The sequence below is a fragment of the Poecilia reticulata genome, chromosome 7, assembly GCF_904066995.2.
Source record: "Poecilia reticulata chromosome 7, P_reticulata-male-v2, whole genome shotgun sequence".
Lineage (NCBI taxonomy): Eukaryota > Metazoa > Chordata > Actinopteri > Cyprinodontiformes > Poeciliidae > Poecilia > Poecilia reticulata.
The window spans coordinates 22661894-22684201 of NC_088836.1; the positions used below are offsets into that span (position 1 = coordinate 22661894).

Genomic DNA, 22308 nt, shown 5'->3' on the forward strand with positions numbered 1-22308 from the left:
TTGAATTTAATCAACGAAATTTTTTAAAAAGTGCCAGCAGGTGGAGCTATTGTGCTTGGCAAAAGTCACTCATGTCAGCTAGAGAGGTTTAAAATATAAAGGAAATGTGTTGTTATTTTAACCACAATTCAATTTTCTTCATTTTCCTTAATGCATTTATTTTCTTCAAGCACACTTCTCAAATTTCTTTACACTGAAATAAACAATACAAATAGTTTATTTTGAAAGAAAAAAAAAATAAAACTAACACTGTTTTGAAAATAAAGTATGCTTCAATTGTGGGTTGATTCATTTATCTTTGTACAAGAAAAAAAATTGCAAGGGATGATAGGTGCTATTTATTAAAACAAATGGATTTCCCATTTTGTCATTGAATATATGAATGCACACAGTCCACAACTAAAACTTATCAGATGATACAGTATCCATAAATTTCTTATGCATTAAAAGAATATTGCTTTATGAAAGCACATCACAACAGATTATATAAATCACACTCTAAACACACATGCAACAGTAGGCACATTTAAAAGCTGTAAACACAATGACCTTAAATCATTTTCTAATCTATTCAATAAGATACAGCAGAACAGATACAGAACCTATTTGAAAATGACTTCACAGTACCAGTACCAGCTATTCCTCTAAGCAGAACCAGTGTTCATACCCAGCCACCGTATCGAAGCTTATTAGGCAGATAGATGTTGGTGAGGAAGTCCGGAGCTATGGAGGACAAGGACTGTAGTTCAGCCTTGACTTTACTCTGCTGCATCAGCTCAATCTACAACAGGCAAGCAAACAACTTTAAAGAGGTATGGAAGAGGAAGCTGCACAAACATGTTTATTTTTTATCCTCTCACACACATTCCTAGGTAATGTGTCACATAAGAAAAGCTAAAAACTCTGTAAGACTTTGTCCTTTTAAAAAACAGTGAGATTGCTTGCACCAGCAACAGATATCACTGATATCTGTTTTTTTTAAAGATTTTTTTTTTCTTGAACTTGTCCTACAGAATTATTTAGATGTGTAAACAGAAGTAGTTAGACCAGATTGTGTTTGTTCTAGAATGACTCTCTAATGAAAACTAGGTATATTAGTAAAATAAAACAGCATGCATTTACAATAAACAAAGTACAAATGAACTGCATAAGTAAACAATATAACACATATTAAGTATTAGTTATTTTAAATCTAGATTAAAAACTTAAACCAAACAAATTTCACCAAAGCAGTCCTTAAATTATTCAACAACCTACAGAATTCTTCATTAAACCATTTGCAAATCAGGTCTGGTCTAAGACACACCTGGTGCAAACCACCAAGGCTTAAAGTTTTTCCGAAGATGCGGTCCGCATGATTAAGTTAAAGAAACAGTGGCTACTCTACATGAACGTAGCTTAAAGGGGGAGGTATCAATGGCGCACAGCACTATTGAAACAAAATAGTTAGTTCCAGCTTACAATGAGGTATGATGGTGCCTCAGTAAAGACTGTAGCTTGGGGAAAACATGGATTTAACAGGCTATTAAAAAGCACTTGGAGTCACCTGGTGTCAGTGTGGAAGTTGAAGTTTGGCCTTCATTCGATCCATCAGCAGGACAGTGATGCCAAGCCCACCTCAAAATCCACCAACACACCCCTTAAGAGAAGAGGGATGTGTTGGATGACAAAATGGCCATCGTAGTTGTCCAAATTTCATTTAAACTCTTTCCTTTAATTTAAAAAAGGAGGCTGCACCAAACAAACCCAAGAACTTGATTGAACTGACGACCTTTACACAGCAGTTGGCTCAGTTACAAAATTAGCCTTATTTGATTTGTTTATTGGAAACACATGCTAAGTTGAATGTTTTACCAATACACTCACTAATTTAATGTGAGGCTAAATAACTTGAAGGGAAAAAAAAGGGTTGTTTTTTTCCTCTTTCTGCACTTTATTTTCACTCACCTCTTTGCACCAGTCTGGTTGGCTGGTTAAGTACGGCCTCTTCAGCAAACTGTTGAGCTTGTTTTCATCTGTCTTGGTAAGAGGAATCAGGGAATCCTCAGGAACCCTTAACCTAAGGCAAGTCATTTTAATTTCACATTACTGATTGGCGTAATCACCTAAAACTATTTCTTCTGCCAAACATTTCTGGATTTGTAAGGCACAAAATAAGGAATTAGGTCAGAGAAAGAAAAGAAAAAGATGCAGACTACAATTAAATACATCTCAAAAAGCTTTTTTTCCCCCTAAATTTGTTGAAACTGATGTATACTTAAAATGCCATACAGTCTCAAGTGCAGTCCCTTGAGGGGAAAAAAGAGGTAAACAGCAACTGAAACCAAAACAAACAATCTAAATGTCCTCTGAATATAATTCCAATTGGAGGCAGGAGGAGGAAATAGGAAGTAGCAAATTGTGATTCCAAACCTCTGCAGGTCAGAAGGGAGAAGGCCAAGCCACATAACGCTTGGGACGGTCAGACTGTGGGCCTCAAATGACATTGACTGTGGAGAAAATACTCAATTACACAAAATCTCCCCAATGCACACATATTCAATGTGGTTTTATGTTCAAGAATGATTTACAAATAAAACAGGGATGGATACACAAACATAACCAATGAAAATGCAGTTAATCCACTTCCTAAAAATGATCACTCCACACACAGCTACTGTAAACATTCTGAGACTTGAGTTTGTCCTTTATCAGACGCCGAATGGAGGGTAGAGTATAGAAATAACACAGCTCTTACCACTGATCCATACTTGTAGATACACATGATCTCAATGCCTGAAAACATTCAGAGAGAGACAGACACCGACATACCAGAGGAATTATCCTCTGAGATGTGAAACAGAACTTTGACCAGAATAAAACATTACATGTGTGTCTGGCCATGCAACTAGAACAAGGTTGAAAGTATCAAGAGTTTCCGAGGGGAGAGGTACTAATAGCCAAACTAAGCACAGTGCTTTGCAAAAATATCTGTAGTTCTCTAAATGTTCATGTTACACCAACACACTTGAATGCATTTTATCAAGATTTTATACAACAAACACAAATTAATGCATAACTGTGAAGTGAAATAAAATATGTGCAGCTTACGTTTAACAAATTACAATAGAAAAAAAGTGGTATACATCACCACGTCACTGTGAACACACCTTCCTCACCGTGAAACATGCTGCTGGAATCATGCTGTGAGGAAACTTGTTTTCCCACCAGATATGGAAGCCGGTCAGAACGAACGGGGAGGAAACTGACTCTGTGATGGCTGGTTTTTGAAAATAATGTTTTGTAGCCATGACCTGAAGGTAAATGTCTAAATAGTTTCCAGAATGTGTGAGGTCTGCAAAGATGTGAGCTGCCCTTCTCCTCAGCCTAGAAGGTAAGCCCTGATGAGTCTCTCTCCAGATCTATGTAGATACAGAACAGTACTCAAGAAAACCTGTTGACATGGAGCAGAGGTTCTTCAGCTTGACAGTGACCTTAACCCTGCAATCTTAGTTTTTTTTACTCTTTAAATGTGAAAAGCTAGAACAGAAGACCCCTGAAGGACCCGCAGCTAGGTATAGTGAAAGGTGCAGGCACAAATGACTGATTCATGGGTGATGAACACGAATGTATTCCAAACTTTTCACACCTTTAATAGTAAAAAAAAAAGAAAACCCAGTGTCATTTTCTGTGCACGTTCCATTTATGCACAACCTTGTGTTGGTCTACCACATAAAATCACAATAAAATACATGGAGGTGTGTGGCAGTATGGATATTTTTGCAAAGTACTGTTCTGTATAGATGCTAATATGTGCTGACTTAGCAAGACATGAAACCCAGCTGTGTGTGTCAAGAGATGAAAGGAGAACCATCCTGATAGATGTGGTGAGCTATGCAAAGCATACGTGAGAGTTAAGCTGATCTGCATTCAGATAAATCATCTGTACCATGAGGGTCAGCATCCACCAGGGCAAAGATGGGAATGTGCAACGTATCCCACAGCTTTCTCACCATCAGTCTGCTGTTCACATCTGGCACACCTTTACCCTGACTCACACAAAATCAGTATAACATTTATTGCGACTAGAGTTATATAAAAAAAGGCTACATGTGTTTTTTGTTGTTGTTTTTTTTAAGTACAAACTGTGATTAGGATGCAAGGAGAAAGCTTTGTGCAGAGGTCATCATCTAGCAGCCTCTGGAATGTTGCATCCTTCTCTACAATCATGATAAATTTAGCTGAAGATACAATATCTGAAAATAATTAAGAATTTAATAATTAAGACACATTTTGTCCAATATGTATACTTAAGACTGAGCTGGCTTTTAAAGGATACTTCTAATTCCACCGATGTTTGCGGAAATGGAAACAGCCTGAAAAAAAAAACAACCAAAACAAATACAGGGCTTTAAACGCTGTTTTACAAACGGCAACGTCTGATGAAGTCAGATTAATTCACCAAAAAGGATCCATGTGGAGATGTTGACACATCATGGAGCTGTATAGCAAATTTTGCATAGTGTGTAGTACTGAGACATGCACTGAGAATGCTCCTGTCAACAGTACAAGACCATATGGTGAGCTGGTGACAGCAATGTGCTGGAAAAAGTGCCAATGAGGCATAAAATAGCAACACAGAAGCTTCCTAATTGCCTTACTTAAATAGTGCTGTATGATGTGGGTAAACATTTAAGCAGAGCATTTGTTACAAAGTAAACTATCATAAATACTTTTAATGAGAATTTTTATTTTTTTATTTTTTTTTTACATTCGACACATGGAGTTAATAAGAGCCCTTTTACCGCATCTGTAAATGTGCTGACAGAGAAAGAAGTTTAAGAGATTGTTAAAGCATGTATGTCCGTCTAGTATCGCTAATTCATTTTAGTCATTACACATCGTGACCTTATTTGCACTTTGCTTTTCGCTGTAATGGAAAGTGTAACCATGGAGAGCAGAATGTTTAAACTAAGCTTTTAATAGGTCATTAGGTTGTTTTCCTCATTATTTCTCTTCATGCATAACAGAAACCGGTACTGCGGACAAAACAAACAGGCATGGCCAATTCTTAACATCTGCCCATATATGTGGAGTTAATTTAATCCCCGTTGCAGGTCATTATTCAGATGCTATAATAAGTTCTACATACATAAAGTCTCACCGATGCAGTATCAAAGTAAATTTGTGCATTAAAACAGCTCAATCAAAGCCCGGACCTAAATCAAAGTGAGAATCTGTGCCAAGAAAATGCCCCTAAATATTAGTCTCTGGATGTATAAAGCTGGTGGAGATATACCAAAAAAAATAAAAAATCTTTAAGTAGAAATGTGGTTCTGCAAAGTGTTGTCTCAGGGGGTAAACAGAAAGTGAGTAGGGCTATCATGAAAAACCAGAATATTTTTTGAAGTATATTCCAGTTACTTCAAAAAATATTTTGAAGGTTGAATATTTAGCAAAATTGCTAAATATTCAACCCATATGAAACGTTAGATCTTTTTTTATATCCAGGAAGAGTTATTGATATTAGAGGAAGTGTGTTTTATATGTTGGGAAACTTACTGCTGAGCTGGAGTGGCAGTCAACTCTTGTTCCATCCTCCTCCAAATAACACAGATCACCAGAAATTAAGCCCTTGGATGTGGCCAACTGCAAACCAACATTACACAAACACACACAAACACATACATTGTGACATATGGCCATACATGCCTTTTTACAGCACTGACGTTTTGAACTCCACATCAATTCTATCTTTCTTTGATCAGTAAAACCATTATTTACTTCACAGGTGTTTCCTGAACTATGAAGTGGAACAAAAATGAAATATGGCACTAATATAAAAGATTTCATATGTTAGATTTTAGCTAATATCCAAAAGAATTCTGCTACAAGCTTTTAATATAAGAGGTTTGCAGTTTCTGCCAAGCAGTCACTGAATTATGTAAACCATCTGTCAGACTGAAATGAATATGCACACTTACCACATGTAGTGATCTGCGAGGAACCTTCAGCATGCAGGAGATGTCATCTATTATGCTATCCACAGTTCTCTGTGACCCAAACAGCTGTATGTTGTTGTAATATATGTCTCTGTGGAAGAAAACTTCAAAGTGAGCACATTTAAGAAATGCCGACTTTTCCTTGTATAACCACTAAACAAGGATATAGGAATGTAAAGGAAGAGACTTTTTTTTTTTTTTGCTTTTGGGAAATTCATTGACGACAAATGACCTTTTCGTAGCATAAGAGTTGCTCTGCACCAGCCTGTAGACGACGGAAAGAATCTTCAGAATTTGCGCTTTGAACAAAGAAAGAAAGACATGTTTTGTTATTTATATTTTACTCACAATCATCAATTCTTTTCTCGTTTTACAAGACAGGAGGAGAAAAGAGACCCAGGAAATAATCTGCTCTTTTCCATGTGAACTGATCCTTAAAAGCCTCTTTCAACATGTTCTGTCTCTGCCAATTTGTCACCTAAAACTAAGTCTGACTTTTACTGCCGTCTCGCAGTTTATTCATATGTTTATAATGAATACAAATTAAAGCCACATGAAGAACCACACAGCTGGAAAGAACTTTTGACTAAAAACAAGTGGGAGAGTTCAATTTGAAGCTGATGTGGAAGAAGTGTGGGTATTTTCTCACCAAATTTAGTAACAGATGAAGGACAGTCGCTCCTAATGGAGGTGACAGAATGCTCTGAACTCATCTGAAGCCCGACAGCACTGTCAAAACTTTGGAACAAACGAAAAAAGTAAAAGTTATTAAAAGCCATTTACTCTACATTCTGCATGTTTATTTTTAGAGACACCTGTGAGAAGATTCCAGTTTACCTCACCCTCCTGACTTTGTTTTCAGTTTTTTACATTTTTACAAAAGAAATAAGTTCGAAAGTGACAAGTTTTGATCCAAAGAAAACTGACAGCGAGTCTTTGCTCATAACGTGAGATCGCCACAACCCAGTCATTTTAAAGCTTTTCATGGGTTTGCATGTGTAGGCACGAATCTTACTTATCACTGTCATCTTTTATTGAACAGGAAGCTATTAAAGCTTCAATCGCGTCGACTGAACAGGACATGTATTATGCAAACCCAGTCTGACCGCACTGCTTAGTTCCTCTTAAGAAAATGAACAACATGTAATCATCATGTACTACAATGTACAATACTTTTAAATAGGATGGGATCATTTGTGATGTTGCTGGAGAAGGTTTTTTAATAAGTTTATACTTCTACCCACTCCTTTGAATGTTCATTGTATTGCTGTAATTTTATTTGTAACTTGGTTCAGTTCATTTCAATAAATTTCAAAATTCGCTTCATGTTAAATCTTTATAGTGTGTGTATTTTAATTTATTTGATGATTTCTTGTGCTTGTGTTTGAAAGTTTATGCTCACCCTCCGCACAGTGAAGAATCATGGCTTTATAACCAATAAATACACATTTATTTACAGTCAAGTCATGGCCTAGAATGAAATTATTATGGTATGATAATTCAGACTATATACACAACAGTATTTTAGTATTACTGAACTGACTAAGAAATGTATTACCAAAATGTTTAACATGATCCTTTTTAGCATTTCAACCAAAAAAAGTAAAAATACCAACTGCAGTTAACATACTGTAGTGTTTTGTTTATTAAAGGTATAATAATATTGTCTTTAATAGTATTTGTAACTATGTGTATTAATCTTTCTAGAAAGTGAGACACCAACATAGAAGCATTCATTCAGACAGCTGTGTCATGCAAAATGGACAGTGCTGTGTTACTCTGTGTTCCATAGAAACTGTTATGATAGTTTTAGAGAAAGCGTTATCACTTTCTCCAGAATCTAATTAAATGTTCTACAAAGTGTGTAAATTGCATGAAGAAATCTGTTAGCAATTCTGAAATTGTAACTTTTTAAAACCTTGGTTTGCAAGTTCCAAGTGTAGTTCACTTCACCAATAATCTACAAATCCGTTGGATATGTGGCCAAATGTATTCAAGGAGGTGCCAAAAACTTATTTCATTGCAAGGAGAAAGGCTAGGTCAGAACTTAGACAAAAATAAAAAGCATCAGTAAAAACACTTAAAACACCTGAATATGCAATCACATTAATGTCAACTCTATAAGCTTCACTTAGTCACAAAATTTTAAAAAAGCTGTTTGCAAACTATGAGCTGCACATCTGTGAGATCGCTGACTGGAAAATGCCAGAAACAAAAAAGGTTCACGTCATCACGTCGATGGGTTCAAATCAGGTTTACCTGATATTGGCCCAACTGGATCTGTTGGGCAGTTCCAGGATAGGTACTTCATCTCTGGACAGACTGGTCATTATTCCCAGGATTACACCTTCAATTTGAGTTAAAATTTCATCCCTGGATTAAACAAAATAAAAGCAATTAATAAAATATCTACTGATCTTTGACAAATGCATCTAAAATTATGCGAAGAAAACAGTGACACTGACACAAACATCTTAATACAGTAATAACCTGAGACAAAAAGTAGTTTTATTACAGACAACTGGGTCATGGACTACATAGCCTCTGCACATGGAGTGCGTTCTACCAGCTGAGCCATCCAGCAGCCATGTTGCACATCTCTGTAATGTACTAATGTTTATCATGTTCACACTTCAGGTCTAAACATAGCTACTCTCTCATCCTCTCCTACATTTACTTTCTGGATATTGTACCTCGCCTGTTAACTTATTTTTTCCATTTCACAAGTTTATTTGTTTTATTTAATTATTCATAGTTGTTATTTTTGCTGAACTAAAACAAATGTTTGAATGTAGAAAATAAAGGGTAACCAATATATGCGCTGACAAAATGAACAGAAGCAAAAATGCACTAAAAAGTACAGTGTGTCCTGCATCACTGCAATGTGATTTAATGCCGGGCATAATCAGAAAGTCAGTTCTTTAAGTAATTGCTAAACAATACATTTTTAGGAGTAATTGTAGGACACCATACTTTTAATTTTACTTGAGTAAAATCATTATGAAGCATCGCTCCTCCTCTTTTGAGTAAAACGAAAAGAAAAAAGAAATAAGCAAGCTGACTAACGCTAACACCGTTCACTGACCTTCAGTAACAGAAATAAAAGCGAACTTACTGACTGATTTCCTCCACAGCACGTTGGTTCTCTGCTATGATGTCGACATTGTTCAACAGCTGAACACGAAGCTTGTCGATTTCAGAAAACAACTGTGCTTCAAAAGCACTCATTGTTTCTTTCTAACCAACTAAAAAGAAGCTAACAGCTGTCTGACAGTTTACCTCCGTGGTTAGCTTGTACCTCAAATCTCGCGGTTAAACGCAGCTGAGACTGATTGCCTCCTGCGGTTATTGGACGAGGACAGATAAAATAATTTTAGTATTAAAACACTTCTTATAATGTTGCTTTTATGAATAATATGATTGAAAAAATATAAATAATTTTAAGCTTAAGTATTAGACCTACATTAGTCCAAAATTGCAACAATTATACGCTACATTATTTTCAACGTGTTCTAACAAAAAAAAACGTGGTCTGGACTTGTATTTACTCCATCTATTCTGATACCCCTAAAAAGTGCTTTTCAATCCATCTTGCAAAAATGGAAAGACCGTGGCACATTTTAAGTCTATCAAAATGTGGCTGTCCATCTGGAAGATAGGAGCTTTGGTCAGAGAAGAAGCCGAAATATTATAATTCTAAAGGAATTACAATTCCTACAGAGCTACAGAGATTTATATTTGATTTGGCAGAACAATTGGTGGTAATGCCCTAAAAATCTTTGTCTTTATGGAAAAGAGTCAAAAAGAAAACACATGGAAACCCAACAACTGTGAAACATGCTGGTGACAGCATCATGCTGTGGGAATGTTTCTCACCACCAGGTACAGGGAAACCGGTTAGAGTTAATGTGACTCTGAACAGAGCTAAATATGGGTTAATGCAGGAAGAAAAACCCACAAAACATTAAATACTGGGGCAGATGTTTACTATCAACGCATATTTCTCTGTTAGGATGCCCTGGTTAAGTTCCAGATCGAAATTGAATTGAGAATCTGTGCTACTCAATTTGAAAAAGGTCAATTTGTTTTGGAAAAAAAAAAGTGTTTGGTTTCTAAATGCACAAAGTTATAATGGACATACTGGCAATACTTTTTTGTTGCAATTGAAACAACTGGTTTATCAAATATTTTCTGCAAAATACATTGAAATTTTCAGAAAATATAAATATAATCCTAGTGTATAAATACTTTACTATGGCGTTATTGTGCACACTTTTAATTGTATCTCTTAAAAATGCTTGACAACTAAGTAAGTAGGTCACAAATCATTTTTTTTATTTTCACAAGCTGATAGTTATTACTCATCTTGTAGCTCTGTCCATTATTAAGATCCAAGAATGTGTGTGGGCTGTAGTGGTGTAAGGTAATAAGCCAACATTGGCTAGTGCTAGGAAAAAATTCCCATTAGCACCTTCTGTGGGCCTCAATAATGAGACGTTCTATCTGAGCCTGCTGCTGCTTGTCCAAGGTGTGTCTGCTGAATATGCATGTCCGGCTGTTTGCGTGTGTTTCTGTGGTGGTTTCAGAAGGACGTCGAAGAAATTAATTTGCATCGTTTTATCTCGGACACGTGGAATGGCTTTTTAAGCATCATTTTGAAAATGCAATGACAACACATGCCAACATGTGTTATAGATTTTAATGAGAAGTTATAATCCCTTCATGATAAGGAGTTAGTTTACTGTATGGTTGACTAATTTCAGCTGTTTGAAACCCAAACAATAAAATAACTTTAACAAAATGTGACAACCTTAATAATGTGCATGTTTTCTATCATCAACAACCCTTTAAATCTGTTTCTGGTTCTTTGTTGCGTCATTTAGCCAATATGTTGCTTCATTCTTAAAAAAAAAAAAAAAATGAAAATGTGCTCCGTTGAATATTAAGTTCTCCAGTGTCTTCAGCTTTTAGACCTGTTAGCAGGCATGCTGAGTGTGTGTTTTCAGTGGCACTGTTGTCTTTCTTTCTCAGTGTGAAGGCCTGGTCAGAGTGTGTGAACCAAGATCTAAAAAGATAGGGGTCCATACCCCCGACCTGACCCTGAATACTTCCTAAAGTTCTCCCATTTCCCTGAGTGGCTGTGACAAGCTGCTTCCAATGCATTGGCTCTTAATATCTTTGTAATTGCTATCTTTTAGAGATGATGAGCAGCCCCTCACTCAAGCTGAAAATAATCTTAATATGTGAGAGACCGCATGTTGCCAGAGTCCTTTTTCATCTTTCCCAGAAAGCCCCGAGACCCCCGCTGTTCCTTTGGCCAGAGAGAGATTTGCGTCGAGTGTGAGGCCCTAACCTGAGGAGACAGAGTGCAACGAGTCATATGCATGTCTCGGGATGAGTGTTTGTGCTGGGCAAGAGGAGGGAACTCAGGGGGGAGACAGGGGGCTCCAGGGTCAGAGGAAAGAAAAGAGCTAGGTGGAAGGAGGGGTGGGGGGCACTCTTTGCAGGTGAGGGGGATTAGCTGCAGCTAGAGGCCCATCGAAACTAAATACAGATCTGTCAACCTAATCCTCACAAATAGAAAACAGAGCTGCCCTCCTTTCACAATCCACATAGTTCAGCACGTCCACCTCCTACTCCGTTGCCCCCCACACCAAACACACACTCACACAGTATACCTCTGGGTCTCCCATTTGTCTGGTTCTCATCAGCTTTGGTCATTTTGGCTATACCGCCCTCTCTTTAATGACCACTATCCCCAAAAGAGGAGCTAACAGATCACCCAGTGTCTAGTCTGACTGACAGATCCACATGGCCTTATGGAGTGATGGGACCAAGAGTCAAGGGGGCAAGGCCTCTCGCTACATAGAGAGGAATCTTAATGGAGCCAGAGCCTGGAGCTGCATTAAACTGGCTGGACCTTTATCAGGCCCACACACCTCAGTAATGGACGGTGATAAGTATGTGGCCGGGTTTGCAGTGTGCCTCACTGTCAAACCTGATGACACAAGTGACAGCGTGCCTGAATGATAACATCCTGCAACAGAATAAGCACAACTAAGCCTGGCATTAAGGGAAAGCTTAACTAAAATGGTATCTCTGACTGTCAGCACCAGCAGCTATAACTGATGGGTCTGGCTGCACTGCTGAGGGCTATATATCAGATCCAAGCTACTCCGGTTTTCCCAAGTGCCATATCCAGTTGCAGACAAACACAAAGCTGACAGGACATACCTCATACAGGCGAAAGTAGGTAGTGAGTGATGGCAAAGAGTCCTGCAAGGTGCAGCGTTTCAAATAACGTAATATTGTATTTCTTACCAAAAGAATCCTGACAGTTCATTATGACATGTGATGAAACCCATTTGTTACGGCAATTCTAAGCTAATAAAATAGACGTCATGTGAAGGCCAGTATCGGGTAGCAGTTGCCGGTTTCTGTCACTTTTCATTTTATGTTTTAAGATGCGGTTCTTTGAAAAGGTATTTGCTCAGTTACAAATTTCATCAGTTTTTTTGGTTTTTTAGGTACATTTACAAGTTTCAGATGAATAAAATTTAAAATTAAATGATTTTAAATGATGATGTGCTTCTTTAATGGTAAAAGACTATTCAGTTCTGTTCTGTGACAACAGGTAACTGAACACAAAACGTATTAGCTGGTAGCAGCGACTGCCATCAAGCATCTGAGATACATGACATTCTTTGTCACAGCTCTGGAAGAATCTTTTCAGAGTTGACAGAAACTCACGTTGAATAGTTTAGAGGCTGAATGGCCTGCATTAGGTCATCATCTCATAGCTTTTCAATCAGGTCTAAGTCCAGATTTTAATAAAGCCACTCGGACACTATAATTTTGTGTTTTTCAGCAATACAGAGGTCTCACTTATTGGGGCGAGGGTTCTTGATTTGTGCTTATTTGCTTAGTCAGGTGGGCCAACAGGAGTCTCTATAGAAGCTTAATGGTTCAGTGGCTTTTACCTGAGCTTCAACCTACAAGAAATGGCTTTGTAAGCTTTTTTTCAGACTGATAGATGCCAGTCTTCAACTTTCTCAACTTCTCTTGAATTTAATTACATTAAGACAGCATGTGTTGCTTTTAGGAAAATTGTTTGCCTACTTCGTGTTTCAGACAAGTTCTTAAAATTAAAGCGATTTCCCAATTTTACAGGACTGATAGTGATCTGCCTTGGTGGTAATTAAACTCATTGGTTAAACTCACAGTTCAATCTTGACTTAACACGGTCATGAATCTACTTCCAGGAAGTAAACTGAAAAAGAAAGGAAGTTGTAATAAATCAATACAACAAAATTATTTCAATTGTCATTACACATTTTTCAGGATATCTGCGGTGTAAATGAAGTAGCTGTTATTATTTTATTTCTTAAGATATGGGGATGTACCATCCAACAACTCATTAATTTTTATTTAAATTTATTTTGCTTCAGCCATGTTTATTTAAGTCACATAATTCCTTTTGGTTGTAGATAATGCAATAATAAATACATTTTCATAAACTTAATTTGTGTCACTTACAATATAAAAGATTACAAATCCGAGGGGTAATATATATCAATTTATTTAAAAAGTCACTTCTGTATTTAAAATGTAGAATATTTCTACTATTATTTAATGGATCAGGCTTTAAAGGATAATATAATCATAACCAAATCCTAAGTGTATGACATAAAATGAACTATTTCAAAGCTCTTTCTTATGTCCACCCACTCTTTTTTTTTCTGTCTGCTTGTCTCACAGCTGCGTCTCATATGTTCATGAGGCCCCTGGATGTGCGAGACACCAGAAGGGGAACATTTGCAATAGCCAAGCTCCACCTGTTTTAATAGGCCATCAGCTTGTGCACTGTACACATCAGGGTTAGGCCAAAAACCAGGAGGACTGGACAGGCAGATTGGGATGTGTGGGGAGGGAAAAAATAACATGTGCCTCCACCATATCGTGTCCTTGCAAAGACTTTTTTTTTTTTTAAGACAGATTTACTCTACAGACCCACTTCCCCAAACCTCATCCGCCTTTCTGCATCCACAGATCTTCAAAGCATTACTGCCTGCTGCTCTCTGAGGCAACACATGAAATAAATATTAATATGACCTCTGACCACATGCTTTGAGCTCCTAAACAGAGTAAACCAAGCAGACAGGAAGAGCAGCATCTCTCGCAATGCACATGGGCTTTAACAAAAAACAAAGAGAAAGAAAAAGAGAGAACAATGTGACGAACAGATGACAGTGGTACATGAGTGTTAAATTGTGTCCGGGGATGTTTTACTGCACTTCTGTGTGGTCTTCTTTGAAACTTTGTATCCTCCTCCAACCTGTTTCAGTGCAGAGAGGAGTTTCTGATGAAGGGGAGAAATGTTAAAGTGCAGTTGAAATGCTTTGTGCTAAATACTGATATACAAACCAAACTCAAGCTGAAAAAGTACAAGCAGATGACAACAGATACCACAAGCTTGTGATCTAAGTAATAAACTCTAAAAGTACAACTCTTTTACGGCAGCAACTTCCTCCAGCACTCTTAAAACTGCTGAGTTGAAAACAGTTCAATATCTTTTTCCTGTGTTGATTTGACACATTTACGGTTGGGTTATAAATTGTGACCCAGCACACTGGGTTTTAGATTTTTCCACCAAAAGTAGATTAAAGCAAAGTGGTAATTGTTTAGCTTTAACATTACCAAAAATTGTTGGGTCCTATTACCAGTGTTGCAAAACATCAGGTCTGTCAGATAAAAAAGATTGCTTGATAATGTCAATAAGACTTGCCCATGAAAATCTAGATAACGTCACTACTCAATATTTTAACACTATATTAAAAGTCTGTATTGATTATACGTCCATTATTTTACTTTATTTTATTTTATTTTTATCAAAGTGGTAATGCTGAAAACATTCTGTTAATTTCCTAGCAGATAAAAAGCTAAATTGTTATTTTAAACGATCAAACATGTTCATGTCATGGTTTGGTGGAGTACTCAAATCAGATTAAAGTGAATAAATTACTCAAAATGAACTCTTACAAAACAAGACTAAACATGAATGAAAAACAACCAGACAAAACAAGAGGAAACAGAAACAGGAGAAACCGACTGTGAGTATAGTACAAATGAGTATAAATAGTGGGGAGGAGATTGTTGGCACAAGGGAGAGATGCGTGACTAACTGATGTGCAGCAGCTATGGCAGATAATGAACCGGATTAAACTGAGCGAGGCTGACTGGAGATCACATAGAAGCAACGCAGAAGCAGATCAAGAGAAGAAACTAAGGTATTGACTGAATACAGGTGAGCAGGATGTAAATAACTTAATGAAACACAGAAATCCACTAAAGAATATAGAACAAACAGAAGGCAGCAAAACAGAAAATCAAAGTTCAGCAGGTCATTTAGATTTCACTGTTAGTAATTAGCATGTTTTGGACAGTAACAATATTATGTGGTCTAAATGGAACATACTGCTATTTTTTATTTTATGCTGACAAAAAGCTTATTTGAAAAATAAAAAAAAGTAGAAGACGTTTTTTGCTGTTGTTGTTGTTGTCCACCCTTGGAGTCGAAATTAAAGATAGAAGTACATATTTAGTTTAAAATTGTGATTTATGAAGACAGATAATTTCATGTCTCTTCTCTAACCTAACAAAGTCTGTCCCAATTTTTTGGCTTAATAGTAAGTTTGACTAACCCTAACCCACCAGCACGAAAAAAAGCATTTAGGATGAAGAAATATTATTTTTAAAAGCTTCACAGCTTTGTCCTGACATTGTCTCCTCACATTCATCAATGTAGCTGAAATTTTTGGCGCGTTTCTTTACCAAGTCATTTAATCGCGTTAAAGTGGCGGCTCCGACATCACTCCGTATCTTTGTTAATCCTGGTTACTTCATTCAGTGTGACTTACTCAAGGAAAATCATGGCCATTCTTTCAACAGCTTTATCCGATGCGTTTTGGTGACAGAGCTTTCAAACATGGTTTGTTCTGCTTTTCTGCTTTAATTCCCCTTGTCAAAGGCCCCTCAGTGCAGCTCACCCTGGTTGGCCTCAGCTTGTGCCCACTGTTTACAGGGACTGTCACCGGGCTCACGAACGACTAAACAAAAGGGGGTCTGTTCCTTTTGTGCTGTTCAGGTTTGTCTGCCCCTCTCTGGGCACAAACTGAGGAGCTATTGGAGGGGATTTGACCTCGCCAACCCTGCAGCATATAATAAAGCATAAGAATCACACACTGAAAGAAAGTGATGAAGAGTAGAAGATGTGGATTTTCATTCAAACCTCTTTTTTATGGTCCCAGTCAGAAGCTGTTGTATTGTAAACACCTGCAGTCATTAGCTGGATCTGTCTGAGCACCGGATAGAAATGTTTACAAGTCCCCATTGAGAGGCCTGTTAAAATCAAATGGAATCTGGTGTACAGAAAAAGCAGTTGCAAAACGTGAGGTGTTTTAAACAATGTAACTGAAAAAAGCAGAAAGGAATGCTTTTAAATACAAGAATAGTCGTATTGGGTGCGGGGGGTTATACTGCATTGCAATTCCCATTCTTTAAACTTCTTTTTTCAAATTTTGTCATTTAACAAATGATGTGTTTTACGAATTTTATGCAAAAGTGCAGCACAAAAGCAGAGCATATTTTCACTGAATTCAATTTTTTGTTTTTCACAAAAATGTGAAAGGTGTGTTGTGCATGTGTATTTGCCATTGTTACTATCATATCCCTTAATAAAGACTAGGACAAGCAGAAGTCTTCAAAAGTAACCTACAGTGATCACTACTCAAAGCCCACCTAAATGCATTTTAGAGCTGCTCAGTTTAATAGTCATTAGAGAGCCATTCTGAACAAACAGCATCGTGAACACCAAGAAAAACAGCATGAGAGTAAAGGAGAAAGTTGTGGATACGGTTTAAGAAAAGTTAGCTTTAAAAAAATAATTACTTAGTTTTAAATAGCTCACACACCACTGCTCAATCTATCATCTAAAAATGAAAATGTGTCATAACTGCAACGCTACCTAGATGTGGCTATTCACTTGAGCCAAAAGGTCAGGAGGGGAGAGTGCGTAAGAAGCAACCGAAAGGTAACAATGGAGGTGCTGCAGAAATCCGCGTCTCAGTTGGAATAATATGCTAAATAACAAAAAAACAAATCCAGACAAAATACACACATTAAAACACTTACATAAAATGAAAAAAAGCAATAAAAATAACATGTCCGCTCATGCTGGCTTAAAACCTGTCGAAGAAAAATTCTTAAAAGAGACTTAGAAACTGAGGCCTAATATACTCCAAAGAGTCACAACAAAAACAGTTTGATCTCCTCTAAGTTTCTGCCTAGTCTTTGGGACAACTAAAAGCAGCTGACTGGCTGTTCAAAGAGCTCCCAAAGGAAGATAAGTCTGGTGTAAATCATATAAGTACTGAGAATCAAGACCATGTAGACATTTATACGATTTTTGAAATTAAGTCTGGGATGCCTAGACACTTCATAAAGTGGATTGCAATATTCAAGATATTCAAGAAAGGAAAATGACCACAAATAGAAGGTGCAAACCATCAGAATTGCTAAAAAGTAGTTTAAATCTGTAACTTTAACAATGTTAAAGCAGAGCAGCAGCCATATTGGATAGTAAACTCTGGACAGTTCAGAGTCTGTGCTCAGAACTGTGTCTCTGAGCACAGACATCATGTGCTCAGAAGTTGGATTGTGTTCAATGTATCACAGTGCTACTGACAAACTTACAATAGCACATTATTTCAGTGATTCTTGAGAATAGGGATGAAACAGGTCCTATGGATAGGACAAAATGTGAATAAAATATACACAAAATATAATTTTTTCAAATATCTGACTAAACTAACCTGGGTCATGTGAGCACAAGAATGTATATTTTCCAGGTATTTGCTGAATATTTTTTTTATTTTAAACATTGTAGTTGGTGGATGATGCCTGTAAAATCCCTTGTCCAGGAGCAGAACTCAATACATTATAATAGTTTAAAACAATTAAAGAAATACTAAAATTATATATTATGACAATTAAGTATAAGTAGTCATATAAATAATTATAAAAGTATCAATAAATTGAATCAAAAATAATTTTTATATATTTTCCAACTCCATTGAAATTTGTCCCTATTTTTTGTCAACACCGTTAGGCATTAAAAGAATGTAAAAAAATCAGGCATTATTGGGGGGCACCAGAACTTCTGAGGACCCCATGACCACTTCCTTTCTCTTTCTTTGCTAAGAGGGCCAGGTAGCTCTGGTTAGCTTATGTTATTCATTAATTTTTTCTTCTTTTTATTCCTAAGTTGTTTGTCACAACCATGATGTGTGTCAACACCATAACTGACAATTTACAAAACTTCGATGAAATTTTGTGAAATAAAAGCTTAATTTTGGTATAATGTAAAGATTTCATGGACCTGATGAGCTTCAATATGACCTTCTTCAGAATAACATCATATAAATTGAGGTATTTTGTCAACTCCGTCAGATGTCAACTCCATCAGAGTTTTTGAGACTTTCAGTGAAATTGTTGTCAAATCTCACTTAAATGTGCAATTTATTCATTTTAATGTATTTTACATAAATTGTATTACTTCACATGTACCAAGTTTTTCATTTTACTCACTAGTTTGTCACCACCTTCAGTTCTGTGTCAACTCCGTCATGCACTGTCAACTCCGTCAGATGGACTTTTTGTTGTTTTTTGTTTTAAATAATTTTTATTTTGTTTCTTGAGAAGCATTTGTCTGTAGAACGAGTAAAAATATCACTAATGGGGTATTTTAAAAATCATTTTATATTTATTTTTGTCAGATGGTGATGACAGCGTTCTAGGTCAGGTCGATTAAAAATGTAATTTTTTAAAAAATGTTGCAACTGGGAGCCTGCACCTTAGAATCTTTACATTTCCAAAACATTATTTGTCATATTTGCATACATAAGGTTGAGAAATAATCAAAAAAAAAAAAAATATGGGAAAATTAAAACCCATTTTGTCCCTATTCTCAAGAATCACTGATTTGCAAAGAAAATGGGACATTTGTGTAAAGTCTGTATACTTATATATCTGTATACCTACTGCCTTGTTACTGTAAACTCTCCTGTATGAATTCTTGTGAGGTTCCCATGCTTGCAGTTTGGCCCTAAGCAGCCGCAAATTTTGCTTATACCCTGGGGCTGGCTCTGACTGCATCTGTGCCTTTTTGACATCAAAGAACAACAGACTATAAAGCCTGGGCTCAGACCCACATGACCCCTTGTATTCAGACAGTGCACCTGCAGATTAGACAGCGCAGCAACTGCATGTTGCAACGGCTCCCACGGTATTGAAGTAATCCCTGACGAAAACACGAAAAAGTATTACTCTTTTTAATGATGTGTGTTTTCTAAGCCTTAACTGAAATCACCAGTTTTATCGTCGTCAGTGAATTCTCGCAAACGAAAGGGCTTTAAATGTAACAACTCATACTGAAGCACCGTAATACACATCGCATATTCACTTCGTTTTGTATTTTGCACGTGTCGCTTGGAGACCTTTTCCAACTGGCAACAAAGCAAAACTCGCTCTCCTTTCAGAGAGAGAGAGAGAGAGAGAGAGAGCATGAGAGAGAGAGAGAGAGCATATGCGCCCTCTTCGTCCCTCTTTCCCTCCTTCTCGTACTCCTCCCAGCGCTCAGCGCCTCCTTACAACTTGTTTAGTGAAATGCATGGGCTCGCAGTCTCCTCTCCGCAGTTGCATGCTGCACCGCAGTTGGTAACTTTTGACTGCAAGGTTTTGAATGAGGATCGAGGCGCACGCTACTTCAATCCATCCAGAAAAGTGATTTATTAAAGGACTTTTCCGCTGACTTGATGAATCACTTAGAATGGTTCCCCTTAACATGAGGGCCTGTAAGTGATTTTTGGATATTGATTACAGGGCTGCCTTGCTGTTAAAGAGTTCCACATATATTTTTTCTGAGTTTCGGCGACCCTGATATTGGCGCAGTTACGCACGGAGAAGCGCAATGGCACATATTCTGGACAGGCGTGCGCCCGTTTTGCTCTTAGTGTGGAGCTACTGCGTGCTGGCGGACACAACCTTTACGAACTTCACCTTGGACAATGAGTTCCACTCAAGTTTTATCCACCGCCGGCTGAAGAGCCAGGAGCGCAAGGAGATGCAGCGGGAGATCCTGTCGATCTTGGGGCTGCCGCACCGGCCGCGACCTCACCTCCACGGGAAGCACAACGCTGCCCCGATGTTCATGCTGGACCTGTACAACGCCATGTCCACGGATGGGGACGAGACGAGATACTCTTACCCTTACAAACCCATTTTCACGACACAAGGCCCACCGATTGCCAGCCTGCAAGACAGCAACTTTTTGAATGACGCCGACATGGTCATGAGCTTTGTGAATTTAGGTAAGCTTCTTTATTTATTCAAGTCTTCATCAGTCTCTTTTCTTACATATAAAAAAAAAAAAAACATAGCAACCAAAAAAAATATACATACTTTTCCAAGTTGCGTCTGCTTTTCATTTAGATTGAAATATGTGAGAGCAGAATTAGGGTCATTTTTCATGCCGTGTCGTCTGTAATAGCAGCTCATGAACTCTCCCTTTGCAACACCTGTGCGCGCGCACACAATAACTGTGTTTATAAAACCAAAGCGCAGTTTCCCAGCTAAAACCAGGAGAGTCAAATTCCACTGAACCCCTTTGTTAAACAGCTGAGAGGAACTATAATTTTCAGGTGCTTTAGTTGCGGATGAGGGAGCAGCTCACAGCTAATATGTCAGCCAGGCCTTATCTGAAGAATGAGTCAACAGAGGAATGGGTTCAAAGTGCACCACCAGGTCCTCCTTTCACTCTAATCTGGAGACATCCCTGTAGAAACAGATATCAGAATAATGCCAGTCAGCAGCGATTTCAGCTTAGTTTTATCAGATTTGTTTGCAAATGAGTGAGTTATGACTTTGTAGCATGTACTTCACATCGGTAATTATTTATTTTTAGTTTTTATTTTGTTTATGTGCAGTGCTTTACCTCGTATTGCCCCGTTCAGGCATGGACTTCAATTTATTTCAGTCAGATTTTATCTCATGGGGATACACAATGTAGTGAATAATTGTGGAGGAAAAACTAATAGGTTTCTGAAATATTACAAATAAAAATCTGTGAAATGTGGCATTCATTTGTGTGTTGTGTGCAGGTTCTCTTAGTTTATATATTTTTTGTAGAACAACCTTTAGCTGTAACTGTTGCAGTCAGTCTGGAGCACATCTGATTGAAGCTGTTGCTCGTTCCTCCTAAACTCTGTCAGATTGGACGTGGGGCATCTGTGAACATCTTTTCATGTTTTACCACAGATACTCAGTTGGGCATCTGGGCTTTGACTTGTCCACTTTAACACCTCATTATGTACTGATCTGATGTGCTCTATTGTATATAATCATGATTGTTGCCCTGCTTTAAGATTTAAGATATCTGCTCCATTCTCAGGTATTTTGCTGCCTTTAACAAATTTTATTTCAGGACTTCCCTTTACCTCCACATATCTACTTATCAGCTCTAACTACTTTTACTGTTGGTGCTCAAGAAAATCATCCCCACAGCATGATACTGCCAGTGTCATGTCTCACAGTGGGGATAATGCCTCGAGGGTGATGTGTAGGTAGTTTTAGTCAGTTCCTCATGGCACTTGGCATGTAAACCAAAATGACCAGAGTGGGATCCATATATATATATATATATATATATATATATATATATATATATATATATATATATATATATATATATATATATATATATATATATATATATATATATATATATATGGATCTCTACTTGCTTTCAATCCTGGAAAGACCATTGTGTAAGTATCTTGGCAAGAAAGAGGGAGGTGACACTGGCTCCCTTCACTGCAATGTGTAATTACTGTGGGAGCTGATGTATTGTGACTATTTTCAACAGGCTGCAGCACAGATGGATTTGACCACATAGACTCACAAAGTCAAGAGGCAAGGCTGCAGCAACCTCAAGGGGTAGCGGAGGGCTTTGGAGCCGAAAAGACAAGAGATAAACCCGCTTTTAGGGCTTCTGAAAGATGGCTTCCACCAGAAAAAGGGGAAACTGTTTTATTGAATATATGCTAAAAAGTAGCAGAAGGAAAGTCACACTTCTGTTTTTATATCTTGCAGATAATTTCATTTTAAATGACCTTTGGCCAGATGGATCTTTTAAGGCACATGTTCATGTCTCTCATTTAGACACAAAGAGAGTATTTGTGATGACATTCTGTCACATGCTGCTAATATCTGT

At 37.4% G+C, this 22308-nt stretch overlaps 2 protein-coding genes across 2 annotated transcripts in view; one reads left to right on the plus strand and one right to left on the minus strand.

Annotated features, from left to right (window-relative positions):
- Positions 1-319: 319 nt before the first annotated feature.
- On the minus strand, positions 320-9310 carry spo11 (SPO11 initiator of meiotic double stranded breaks). The gene is made up of 13 exons (XM_008414122.3): positions 9097-9310; positions 8241-8354; positions 6631-6719; positions 6214-6280; positions 5964-6072; positions 5542-5628; positions 4319-4355; positions 4126-4235; positions 3929-4028; positions 2738-2775; positions 2413-2489; positions 1948-2059; positions 320-781 (listed from the first exon to the last, which is right to left on the minus strand). Exons 1-13 carry the CDS (start codon positions 9207-9209, stop codon positions 662-664), a joined length of 1173 nt encoding a protein of 390 aa, XP_008412344.2. The 5' UTR covers positions 9210-9310; the 3' UTR covers positions 320-661.
- A 10363-nt stretch (positions 9311-19673) lies between these two features.
- Positions 19674-22308, plus strand: part of bmp7b (bone morphogenetic protein 7b) — a 35217-nt gene continuing 32582 nt past the window's right edge. Inside the window, exon 1 of the mRNA XM_017305586.2 lies at positions 19674-20407. Coding sequence (XP_017161075.1) covers positions 20008-20407 — 400 coding nt within the window. The 5' untranslated portion in view covers positions 19674-20007. The remainder of the gene's footprint in view (positions 20408-22308) is intronic.